Source organism: Lucilia cuprina, chromosome 5 (assembly GCF_022045245.1).
Source record: "Lucilia cuprina isolate Lc7/37 chromosome 5, ASM2204524v1, whole genome shotgun sequence".
In the NCBI taxonomy this organism is placed as follows: domain Eukaryota; kingdom Metazoa; phylum Arthropoda; class Insecta; order Diptera; family Calliphoridae; genus Lucilia; species Lucilia cuprina.
The window spans coordinates 27,212,906-27,226,490 of NC_060953.1; the positions used below are offsets into that span (position 1 = coordinate 27,212,906).

The 13,585-nt window shown below is 29.4% G+C and overlaps 2 protein-coding genes across 2 annotated transcripts in view; one reads left to right on the forward strand and one right to left on the reverse strand.

Annotated features, from left to right (window-relative positions):
* Positions 1–13,585, forward strand: part of LOC111679326 (vacuolar protein sorting-associated protein 13D) — a 476,071-nt gene that overhangs the window by 269,227 nt on the left and 193,259 nt on the right. The gene's annotated exons all lie outside the window — the stretch shown is intronic.
* Positions 139–1,102, reverse strand: LOC124419970. The gene is made up of 2 exons (XM_046951295.1): positions 1,072–1,102; positions 139–472 (listed from the first exon to the last, which is right to left on the reverse strand). Exons 1-2 carry the CDS (start codon positions 1,100–1,102, stop codon positions 141–143), a joined length of 363 nt encoding a protein of 120 aa, XP_046807251.1. The 3' UTR covers positions 139–140.

Consider the following 13,585-nt stretch of genomic DNA (forward strand, 5'->3'; position numbering starts at 1 on the left):
TATTTATATGTAAAAAAAATAAAAATTATTTATAATAAAAATATTTGTCAAATGGCGGTTAACGCCTACTGACCTAAATGTGCAACTGAATGCACAATTATATTTTTTGTATTATTATTATTTTATAATTTCAATTTCTATTAGATTTCACGTTGCATAGTCCAACAGATTTCAGCTTTTCCACAACTGCAAACAACTTTATAGCTCAATTGTGCCAAGGTATTTAGAATAACAAGATGAGAAGCTGATACCATAATACCATTCACCACGGGTTTAACACTGTTTTCGAAACGTTTCCATAGCGCCTGTATTTCGGTGTCATTCAAACCAAAAACAGAACAAGAACGATCATGTAAAGAACCTTTAACAGTTATATAAGCATAAGTGCCTTCGTTATTTACAATGGGTACAGGAATAGTAACTTCATTAGCTGTAGTAGCTGGGGCTGTATTTGTTACCAAATTTTTTATTCCTTTTGGGTGCTTATTATTTTTTTAGCATTCCAAATGGGCTGGCAGGATCGCCATATAGAGCTATTCAATTAAAAGATGATAAGTTCAATATGTATTCTTCGCAAGAGCTAAATTACAGCTCTCTTGTGTTAAGCGAAGTGTGTCTTTATTGAAAAAGTACTTAGATTATATAGTAATTAATTGCTTACACAGCATTATTCATAAAGTGGATAGTGTAACAATTGGACAGAACATTGAACGCAAGAAATACATACAAACAAAGCCACGATCAGTAAAATATTTAAAGTATTGACTGTTTAATCGACTTTGTAATATGATATTTTTTTCAATTGCTTTTTTCAATATTCTGTCGGCATAAGCGATACATGTATATATATATATATATATATATATACTTTTGTGGGACCAATATTTCGATGTGTTACAAACGGAATGACAAAATCAATATACCCCCATCTTTTTTGATGGTGGGTATAAAAATATTTAATTTATTCTCTAAAATAATAAGAAATAATGAAATGTTTCTCCTCTATGTGCTTCTCTATGCCTATAGCGATAAGATTTGACATAAATAAGTTTCATTTAAGTTTCATTTAACCTCTGAACACTAAGGAGTGAAACGCTGTCATTTTTTTACAACAACAACGTTACGATCTTCTCACAGACGAGTTCTGTGTAAATCCAACACATATTTAAGAAACTTATTCTCACTCCAAACTTCAAAACTTTGTCGCGAAAATTCTTGGCTTATAGAACATCATTAACGTTATATTTTATTATTTTTTTGCACACTTTAAATATATTTAATAGCCCGAAAAGATTTATTTTTTTAGAAACGAAAAAAATATTTTTTATTTTTTTGACATTTAATTTTTGTTGTTGAAATTAAAACGAAAAATGAACAATGTTGTAAATTTTCGTATGGTACAAGAAAAAAATATTTCAAATAACTTAATTATTATTTCAATATTGTAGATTAAAAAGCAGAGATACGTTCATATATAATGTTTATAGATAAATTATGTTGCAAAATATTTAAAGAAATCTTTTAAAATATAAATTCAAATGTAATAATTTTTTTCAAAATTTTTAAATCCGATTTTTTTGTAACTATGTTGGCTTGAGAATTCTACTAATACATTCTTAGAGTTAGGTACCGACTAACAGTAGACTTAGGTACTTTTTGACAGCGTTTCACTTATTTATTCTTTGTATTTAACTTATATTTTCAAATTTAAACAATATTTTTTCTTAGTTAAAGAAATATTCAATTTATTTAATCACTTTGATTTTACTTGCGATTTTTTGGAATACAACGAAGAGAAGAAATCAGAAAATAACTTAAAATTTAGTGTGTACCTAATAAGTATTTATAAATATTATTTGAGTGAAATTTAAATGTGTAATTAAAAACAAGTTAGAGTGCTATATTCGGCTTAGCCGAATCTTAAATACCCTCCACCGACTACTTTTATATTAATACTTTTCTAATTGATCAAATATTTGTATAAACGAGTTTTCTCACGGTTAAATCGTTTTAAGGGGTTGGACCTAGTCTATGACCAGTCAATTTTACCGATCGTAAAAGATTTTTTAAGCTAAATTTCTGTACATAAAATCTATATTTCAGTTAAATTTTGTATTTATGTCGTAATTTAGTAACAAGTAATGTGTGTTTAAGTGATTTTCTAAAGAGAACCAGTATGGGACCGACCGCACCTGTGCTATGAACCGATTGTGAAAAAGTCTTGAAATAGATTTTTTGTCTACAAAATTAATATTTGTGCCAAAATTTGTATCAATAGCTAAATTTGTTAATGAGAAATGTGCGTTTAAGTGATTTTCGTAAAAGGATTTTGTATGAGAGCTATGTCCAATTATTTATATAGAGACAAAATTTAAAATTCTGTATCTATATCATTACACAGTGGGGCAGAATGGAATTTTTTTGGAAATAAGTCTGGCATTTCTAAACGGCTGATCCGATCGGGATAAAATTTTGCATGAGCGTAGCCAAGGAGTATTCGAGTTTAAGTTTTGAAGATGAACCCCGCAGATGCCCCAGGGATGGAGCTGTGGCGGCTCAAAGTAGGGTACCTACGACATGTAAAATTTTTAAACTCGTGCCATTTTTTTGTTTTTCACCCAAATACAAAGATATATATTTTCTGAAAGCGCTCGACGAGATCTTGTAATATCCGAGTTATAGGCATTTAAAAATTTAGTGATACAAAATTTACCATACCTTGGTCCGCCTTTTTTTGAATACCGGGCGTAATTTTGAACCAAATGGACTCAATTTTTTCTTGTTAGTTAAACAACAAAATCAATATCATTTACAGATCCAAAAATATACGTTTTTTAATTTAAAAATTCCAAAAATTTTAGATTTTTGCCGTTTTTTGCCCAAAATGTGTCTTAACTCTTTTATTAATAAAATAAAATTTTCTTTAAGAACATATAACAATTTTATAGTTTTCTAAAAAGTATCTTTACGCAGAACGCTTTGGCGTAAAAAACTTGTCCTATTTTTTGAAAATGTTGCCACTGCGTCCTTCCGAATATGACCTATTTTTATTAAAACTTCAACTTTGGACGACATGTTCTAAAATCATAAAGCTGGGATCAGAAAACTGAAAGCAGTTTTGGAAACCTCAATATGTTTTCTATTTATTCCAAAAGTATTTTCCCAGCCCTGAAAGAAATGTGGACCCTATGGGCAAAAATGTAAAAAATCCCATTTTTGGGATTTTCATTCCTATTTTTGGGAATTGCGGGATGCCCTTTGACCTTTTTAATTTTTTTTTTGCATTTTCTTATTTGAAATGACAAATTTAACAAGCGTTGAAGATTTCATTGAGGTTTGTTCATAAATAAAGATTCTGTCATATATTACATATTTGTTAAATTTGTAAAACTATGATTTATATCAAAATTTTAATAGGATCGCAGATAGCTACAACAATTTAGTCCATATTTATCCCTTAATATCTTTTTTTAGTTAGATATGGAAATTCTCGATCCTTTACAAAAAATTTCAAGCCAATATCTCAATTACATTCAAAAATATGTTCATTTAAACCTGTATCCTTTAATTTCATATTTTTCATATTTTAGTATTAAATATGACAAAACATGTTTAAATTTTATATTTTCCTATTTTCTATTTGTTTGCTTATCCTTATAATTGAAATTTTCAGAAATTTATAACTATTTTTTACCTAAATCGGAAATGACAAGAATTGGTATATAAATAAACTTCTCAGATTTTAAGTACCATATTTAATAAATCCACAATGAAGATTACATTAAAATACGAAGAGTTGTGTTCCGTTTTATGGAGTGTATCTTCAAAAGGACCAGAAAGAATTGAAGACATTTCAAATTATATAAAAACTACATATAGTAGAAAAGTAGACAAAACAGGCATATCAAAAATTGAAAAAGAAATAATGAAATGTTTCTCCTCTATGTGCTTCACTATGCCTATAGCGATATAGCGATTTGACATAAATAAGTTTCATTTAAGGCAAATTCTTTTTACCAAATTTTATAAGGATCTGTCCATCACTGGCTTTAAAATGCGAGTCCAGCGCTGAAATTATGTATAAGTATGTTTCTTATGATCTTTATTTAAAGAAATATTTAACCTCTGAACACTAAGGAGTGAAACGCTTTCATTTTTATACAACAACAACGTTACGATCTTCTCACAGACGAGTTCTGTGTAAATCCAACACATATTTAAGAAACTTATTCTCACTCCAAACTTCAAAACTTTGTCGCGAAAATTCTTGGCACGAGTTTAAAAATTTTACATGTCGTATGTACCCTACTTTGAGCCGCCACAGCTCCGTCCCTGGGGCATCTGCGGGGTTCATCTTCAAAACTTAAACTCGAATACTCCTTGGCTACGCTCATGCAAAATTTTATCCCGATCGGATCAGTCGTTTAGAAATGCCAGATTTATTTCCAAAAAATTTCCATTCTGCCCCACTGTGTAATGATATAGATACAGAATTTTAAATTTTGTCTTTATATATAATTGGACATAGCTCTCATACAAAATCCTTTTACGAAAATCACTTAAACGCACATTTCTCATTAACAAATTAAGCTATTGATACAAATTTTGGCACAAATATTAATTTTGTAGACAAAAAATCTATTTCGAGACTTTTTCACAATCGGTTCATAGCACAGGTGCGGTCGGTCCCATACTGGTTCTCTTTAGAAAATCACTTAAACGCACATTACTTGTTACTAAATTACGACATAAATACAAAATTTGACTGAAATATAGATTTTATGTACAGAAATTTAGCTTAAAAAATCTTTTACGATCGGTAAAATTGACTGGTCATAGACTAGGTCCAACCCCTTAAAACGATTTAACCGTGAGAAAACTCGTTTATACAAATATTTGATCAATTAGAAAAGTATTAATATAAAAGTAGTCGGTGGGGGGTATTTAAAATTCGGCTCAGCCGAATATAGCACTCTAACTTGTTTTTACTTACACATTTAAATTTCACTCAAATAATATTTATAAATACTTATTAGGTACACACTAAATTTTAAGTTATTTTCCGATTTCTTCTCTTCGTTGTATTCCAAAAAATCGCAAGTAAAATCAAAGTTTTCTTTAACTAAGAAAAAATATTGTTTAAATTTAAAAGTATAAGTTAAATACAAAGAATAAATAAGAAGTGAAACGCTGTCAAAAAGTACCTAAGTCTACTGTTAGTCGGTACATAACTCTAAGAATGTATTAGTAGAATTCTCAAGCCAACATAGTTGCAAAAAAATCGGATTTAAAAATTTTGAAAAAAATTATTACATTTGAATTTATATTTTAAAAGATTTATTTAAATATTTTGCAACATAATTTATCTATAAACATTATATATGAACGTATCTCTGCTTTTTAATCTACAATATTGAAATAATAATTAAGTTATTTGAGATATTTTTTTCTTGTACCATACGAAAATTTACAACATTGTTCATTTTTCGTTTTAATTTCAACAACAAAAATTAAATGTCAAAAAAATAAAAAATATTTTTTTCGTTTGTAAAAAAATAAATCTTTTCAGGCTATTAAATATATTTAAAGTGTGCAAAAAAATAATAAAATATAACGTTAATGATGTTCTATAAGCCAAGAATTTTCGCGACAAAGTTTTGAAGTTTGGAGTGAGAATAAGTTTCTTAAATATGTGTTGGATTTACACAGAACTCGTCTGTGAGAAGATCGTAACGTTGTTGTTGTATAAAAATGACAGCGTTTCACTCCTTAGTGTTCAGAGGTTAAATATTTCTTTAAATAAAGATCATAAGAAACATACTTATACATAATTTCAGCGCTGAACTCGCATTTTAAAGCCAGTGATGGACAGATCCTTATAAAATTTGGTAAAAAGAATTTGCCTTAAATGAAACTTATTTATGTCAAATCGCTATATCGCTATAGGCATAGTGAAGCACATAGAGGAGAAACATTTCATTATTTCTTTTTCAATTTTTGATATGCCTGTTTTGTCTACTTTTCTACTATATGTAGTTTTTATATAATTTGAAATGTCTTCAATTCTTTCTGGTCCTTTTGAAGATACACTCCATAAAACGGATCACAACTCTTCGTATTTTAATGTAATCTTCATTGTAGATTTATTAAATATGGTACTTAAAATCTGAGAAGTTTATTTATATACCAATTCTTGTCATTTCCGATACAGGTATTCCAAAGTAAGAAATTACGAACTGTCTACCTATTAACATTTAGGACTATATTACTATAACCTGTAATTCAGTCATTGATATTTCTTATTAGTGAATGAATCGAAATTATCTTACCAGTATATTTTTACCTACATGATCATAAACGAAACAGAACGAAATGATCTGTCGAAAAATTTAGGTAAAAAATAGTTATAAATACTTTTGGAATAAATAGAAAACATATTGAGGTTTCCAAAACTGCTTTCAGTTTTCTGATCCCAGCTTTGGGATTTTAGAACATGTCGCCCAAAGTTGAAGTTTTAATAAAAAATAGGTCATATTCGGAAGGACGCAGTGGCAACATTTTCAAAAAATAGGACAAGTTTTTTACGCCAAAGCGTTCTGCGTAAAGATACCTTTTAGAAAACTATTAAATTGTTATATGTTCTTAAAGAAAATTTTATTTTATTAATAAAAGAGTTGAGACACATTTTGGGCAAAAAACGGCAAAAATCTAAAATTTTTGGAATTTTTAAATTAAAAAACGTATATTTTTGGATCTGTAAATGATATTGATCTGAAATTTTGTTGTCTAACTAACAAGAAAAAATTGAGTCCATTTGGTCCAAAATTACGCCCGGTATTCAAAAAAAGGCGGACCAAGGTATGGTAAATTTTGTATCACTAAATTTTTAAATGCCTATAACTCGGATATTACAAGATCTCGTCGAGCGCTTTCAGAAAATATATATCTTTGTATTTGGGTGAAAAACAAAAAAATGGCACGAGTTTAAAAATTTTACATGTCGTAGGTACCCTACTTTGAGCCGCCACAGCTCCATCCCTGGGGCATCTGCGGCGTTCATCTTCAAACCTTAAACTCGAATACTCCTTGGCTACGCTCATGCAAAATTTTATCCCGATCGGATCAGCCGTTTAGAAATGCCAGATTTATTTCCAAAAAAATCCATTCTGCCCCACTGTGTAATGATATAGATACAGAATTTTAAATTTTGTCTTTATATACATAATTGGACATAGCTCTCATACAATATCCTTTTACGAAAATCACTTAAACGCACATTTCTCATTAACAAATTTAGCTATTGATACAAATTTTGGCACAAATATTAATTTTGTAGACAAAAAATCTATTTCAAGACTTTTTCACAATCGGTTCATAGCACAGGTGCGGTCGGTCCCATACTGGTTCTCTTTAGAAAATCACTTAAACACACATTACTTGTTACTAAATTACGACATAAATACAAAATTTGACTGAAATATAGATTTTATGTACAGAAATTTAGCTTAAAAAATCTTTTACGATCGGTAAAATTGACTGGTCATAGACTAGGTCCAACCCCTTAAAACGATTTAACCGTGAGAAAACTCGTTTATACAAATATTTGATCAATTAGAAAAGTATTAATATAAAAGTAGTCGGTGGAGGGTATTTAAAATTCGGCTCAGCCGAATATAGCACTCTAACTTGTTTTTACTTACACATTTAAATTTCACTCAAATAATATTTATAAATACTTATTAGGTACACACTAAATTTTAAGTTATTTTCCGATTTCTTCTCTTCGTTGTATTCCAAAAAATCGCAAGTAAAATCAAAGTTTTCTTTAACTAAGAAAAAATATTGTTTAAATTTAAAAGTATAAGTTAAATACAAAGAATAAATAAGAAGTGAAACGCTGTCAAAAAGTACCTAAGTCTACTTTTAGTCGGTACCTAACTCTAAGAATGTATTAGTAGAATTCTCAAGCCAACATAGTTGCAAAAAAATCGGATTTAAAAATTTTGAAAAAAATTATTACATTTGAATTTGAATTTAATCACTTTGATTTTACTTGCGATTTTTTGGAATACAACGAAGAGAAGAAATCAGAAAATAACTTAAAATTTAGTGTGTACCTAATAAGTATTTATAAATATTATTTGAGTGAAATTTAAATGTGTAAGTAAAAACAAGTTAGAGTGCTATATTCGGCTGAGCCGAATCTTAAATACCCTCCACCGACTACTTTTATATTAATACTTTTCTAATTGATCAAATATTTGTATAAACGAGTTTTCTCACGGTTAAATCGTTTTAAGGGGTTGGACCTAGTCTATGACCAGTCAATTTTACCGATCGTAAAAGATTTTTTAAGCTAAATTTCTGTACATAAAATCTATATTTCAGTCAAATTTTGTATTTATGTCGTAATTTAGTAACAAGTAATGTGTGTTTAAGTGATTTTCTAAAGAGAACCAGTATGGGACCGACCGCACCTGTGCTATGAACCGATTGTGAAAAAGTCTTGAAATAGATTTTTTGTCTACAAAATTAATATTTGTGCCAAAATTTGTATCAATAGCTTAATTTGTTAATGAGAAATGTGCGCTTTAAGTGATTTTCGTAAAAGGATTTTGTATGAGAGCTATGTCCAATTATGTATATAAAGACAAAATTTAAAATTCTGTATCTATATCATTACACAGTGGGGCAGAATGGATTTTTTTGGAAATAAATCTGGCATTTCTAAACGGCTGATCCGATCGGGATAAAATTTGAAATGAACCCCGCAGATGCCCCAGGGATGGAGCTGTGGCGGCTCAAAGTAGGGTACCTACGACATGTAAAATTTTTAAACTCGTGCCATTTTTTTGTTTTTCACCCAAATACAAAGATATATATTTTCTGAAAGCGCTCGACGAGATCTTGTAATATCCGAGTTATAGGCATTTAAAAATTTATTGATACAAAATTTACCATACCTTGGTCCGCCTTTTTTTTTTTTGAATACCGGGCGTAATTTTTGACCAAATGGACTCAATTTTTTCTTGTTAGTTAGACAACAAAATTTCAGATCAATATCATTTACAGATCCAAAAATATACGTTTTTTAATTTAAAAATTCCAAAAATTTTAGATTTTTGCCGTTTTTTGCCCAAAATGTGTCTTAACTCTTTTATTAATAAAATAAAATTTTCTTTAAGAACATATAACAATTTTATAGTTTTCTAAAAGGTATCTTTACGCAGAACGCTTTGGCGTAAAAAACTTGTCCTATTTTTTGAAAATGTTGCCACTGCGTCCTTCCGAATATGACCTATCTTTTATTAAAACTTCAACTTTGGGCGACATGTTCTAAAATCCCAAAGCTGGTATCAGAAAACTGAAAGCAGTTTTGGAAACCTCAATATGTTTTCTATTTATTCCAAAAGTATTTTCCCAGCCCTGAAAGAAATGTGGACCCTATGGGCAAAAATGTAAAAAATCCCATTTTTGGAATTTTCATTCCTATTTTTATGAATTGCGGGATGCCCTTTGACCTTTTCAATTTTTTTTTGCATTTTCTTATTTGAAATGACAAATTTAACAAGCGTTGAAGATTTCATTGAGTTTTGTTCAGATTCTGTCATATATTACATATTTGTTAAATTTCTAAAACTATGATTTATATCAAAATTTTAATAGGGTCGCAGATAGCTACAACAATTTAGTCCATATTTATTCCTTAATATCTTTTTTTAGTTAGATATGGAAATTCTCGACCCTTTACAAAAAATTTCAAGCCAATATCTCAATTACATTCAAAAATATGTTCATTTAAACCTGTATCCTTTAATTTCATATTTTAGTATTAAATATGACAGAACATGTTTAAATTTTATATTTACCTATTTTCTATTTGTTTGCTTATCCCTATAATTGAAATTTTCAGAAATTTATAACTATTTTTTACCTAAATTTTTTCGACAGATCATTTCGTTCTGATTCGTTTATGATCATGTAGGTAAAAATATACTGGTAAGATAATTTCGATTCATTCACTAATAAGAAATATCAATGAATGAATTACAGGTTATAGTAATATAGTTTTAAATGTTAATAGGTAGACAGTTCGTAATTTTTTACTTTGGAATACCTGTATCGGAAATGACAAGAATTGGTATATAAATAAACTTCTCAGATTTTAAGTACCATATTTAATAAATCTACAATGAAGATTACATTAAAATACGAAGAGTTGTGTTCCGTTTTATGGAGTGTATCTTCAAAAGGACCAGAAAGAATTGAAGACATTTCAAATTATATAAAAACTACATATAGTAGAAAAGTAGACAAAACAGGCATATCAAAAATTGAAAACTTTTTGATGTAAAAAGTGTGGATGGAAATCAAAAGAAATTTCGATTAAAATTTTGTAGTTGGAAACTACTACGGAAATCTAAACTTACAACACATCAGCAGGAGCTCCTTGCAAGTCATATGAAGACTTCTGTTCAAGGTCAAAAAAAGAGGGTCACACAAAAACTTTTTTCAATCTCAAATGAGGAAATTGCTGATACATTTAACGAAATGCTGAAAAAGGAAAACCAACCTATGGATGCCGTACATATTGCAACTATTCTTCCTAATGCATCATCAAAACGACTTAAGCGAATTGTGGAAAGTATACCAACTCCAACATCACAATCACATTTTACTGAAGAATAGCGCTTATGTTGGAACTGGGTCTCAGTCGAAATAAGTACCAAATATTAGGGAAAGCTCTGCATGAAAAAGGACACAATATATTACCATCATACAAGGCGATCCGGAAAAAAAACAAACTATCCTACCATCACCTATTGCTGTAAATGATGTGGAAGCTTGTATTGATATATCATCTTTGCTCGAAAACACAGCATCAAGACCAACTAAGGAAAATTCATAACTGTGATGTTGTCTTAATGTGTAAGTGGGGATGTGATGGTTTATCAGCACTTCCAGAATATAAACAAGCTTGTGGAAGTCGGACATTAGTAGACTACAAATGTGTAATTATGTCATCATTAATGCCATTACGAATTCGTTCATATTCCCTTAATCCATCATCGTCAAGCATCGAAAATTCATTTGAAGATATATGGATCAATTCAACTCCGGGTTCAAAAAATTTTTGTAGACCCATTGGATTTGAATATATAAAGGAGTCAAAGAAAACAACAAAAGATTTAGTGAAATATTTAAAAGATGAAATAAATGCACTGGAGCCCATTTCCATAAAAATAAAGGAATTCGCTATTCACGTATCATATCAGCTAAGCTTGACAATGATTGATGGAAAGGTCAGCAATGCCATAACAGAAACTTCTTCCTTCTGGAGATGCTCAATATGTAATGAGAAAAAGTCGCAATTCTCAAATATAAACAAAAGCAGAAGTATTAATGAAGAAGTCCTGTCTTTCGGAATTTCACCACTTCATGCCAGAATACGATTTTTGGATTACTTTTTACACATAGCATACGACCTCAAATATAGAAGTGTGCCAGAGAATCTTACTAAATTAACAAAAAATAATGAAGAATTGAAAAAACTGAGAGCTGTGGAAAAAAGCAGAATTTAAGAAGAATTTAAAGTTCAGATGGGATTAAACATCGACAAACCACTTCCAAGTTGCGGTAGTACAAATGACGGTAATACGGCGAGAAGGTTTTTTCGTGATTTTGAAATTACTTCAAAAATAACTGGAATCGACAAGGAGCTGCTTCGAAGAGTTAACACTATTTTAATGGCACTGAATAGTAAACATTAAATTAATGGAAATCGATTTGTGGAATATACATCTGAAATTTCTAAATTACTTGTATCTCTGTATCCATGGAGGGAACTAACACCAACAGTACACAAAGTATTGTGTCATGGTCAAATAATAATTGAATCGAATATTCTTCCACTTGGAGAGTTAACAGAAGCCCAGGAAGCGACGAATCGAGATTTTAAGCATGTTCAACTTTTCAGCTCAAGAAAATGCTCCAGGCAATCACAAAATGAAGATATTTTTAATAGTTTACTTCTATCTTCTGATCCTGTACTTTCAACTATGCGAAAAAGATGGATTTGTTATGAAACTCTATCATCTCAAAACGAGGAAAATTTAAAGGACTTACATATATTACCTTCTGGATATATATGACAGATTATTTTATAGAAAATAAATAGTGTAAGGAATTAACTATATAAGAAGGTTGTAAAAATTAATTGTATTATGTTTAAGATAAACAGTTCAAATAAAAAAGCTATTATACTAACTGATGATATTGTATTAAATTGTGTTTTATATTTCTGTGGGCGGGAAAGGTGGTTTGTGTGGGGTGATTGAGGTGTTGTTGTGCGTGGCTCATAATAAAATTATATTTTTTTATTGTATATACAATGTTATAGTCTTTAATAAAATAATTAACTAAATAATTTTTAAAAATTGTCCAAATATTTTATTCATCACCAAATGTATGTTCTGTCATACTTAATACTAAAATATGAAAAAGATGAAACTAAAGGACACAGGTTTAAATGAACATATTTTTGAATGTAATTGAGATATTGGCTTGAAATTTTTTGTAAAGGGTCGAGAATTTCCATATCTAACTAAAAAAAGATATTAAGGGATAAATATGGACTAAATTGTTGTAGCTATCTGCGACCCTATTAAAATTTTGATATAAATCATAGTTTTAGAAATTTAACAAATATGTAATATATGGCAGAATCTTTATTTATGAACAAAACTCAATGAAATCTTCAACGCTTGTTAACTTTGTCATTTCATATAAGAAAATGCAAAAAAAATTTAAAAGGTCAAAAGGCATCCCGCAATTCCCAAAAATAGGAATAAAAATCCCAAAAATGGGATTTTTTACATTTTTGCCCATAGGGTCCACAATTCTTTCAGAGCTGGGAAAATGCTTTTGGAGTAAATAGAAAACATAAAACTGCTTTCAGTTTTCTGATCCCAGCTTTGGGATTTTAAAACATGTCGCCCAAAGTTGAAGTTTTGATAAAAAATAGGACGCAGTGGCAACATTTTCAAAAAATAGGACAAGTTTTTTACGCCAAAGCGTTCTGCGTAAAGATACCTTTTAGAAAACTATAAAATTGTTATATGTTCTTAAAGAAAATTTTATTTTATTAATAAAAGAGTTAAGACACATTTTGGAAAAAAAACGGCAAAAATCTAAATTTTTTTGAATTTATAAATTAAAAAACGTATATTTTTGGATCTGTAAATGATATTGATCTGAAATTTTTTGTATATTATTGGAAATTTTGTTGTCTAACTAACAAGAAAAAATTGGTCCAAATTTACGCCCGGTATTCAAAAAAAGGCGGACCAAGGTATGGTAAATTTTTGTATCACTAAATTTTTAAATGCCTATAACTCGGATATTATAAGAGATAAGTAGTATGTCCAAGCATGTTTTTCAAAATCTCGTCGAGCGCTTTCATTTGGGTGAAAAACAAAAAATGGCACGAGTTTAAAAATTTTACATGTCGTAGGTACCCTACTTTGAGCCGCCACAGCTCCGTCCCTGGGGCATCTGCGGGGTTCAAAACTTAAACTCGAATACT

Bases quoted from the DNA above. Each gene is read 5' to 3' on its own strand.
- LOC124419970 (XM_046951295.1), bottom strand. From the start codon at position 1,102: ATGACAGCGTTTCACTCCTTAGTGTTCAGAG. The intron at 473-1,071 runs GTTAAATGAAAC...AGCACCCAAAAG, and splicing joins TCACTCCTTAGTGTTCAGAG to GAATAAAAAATTTGGTAACA.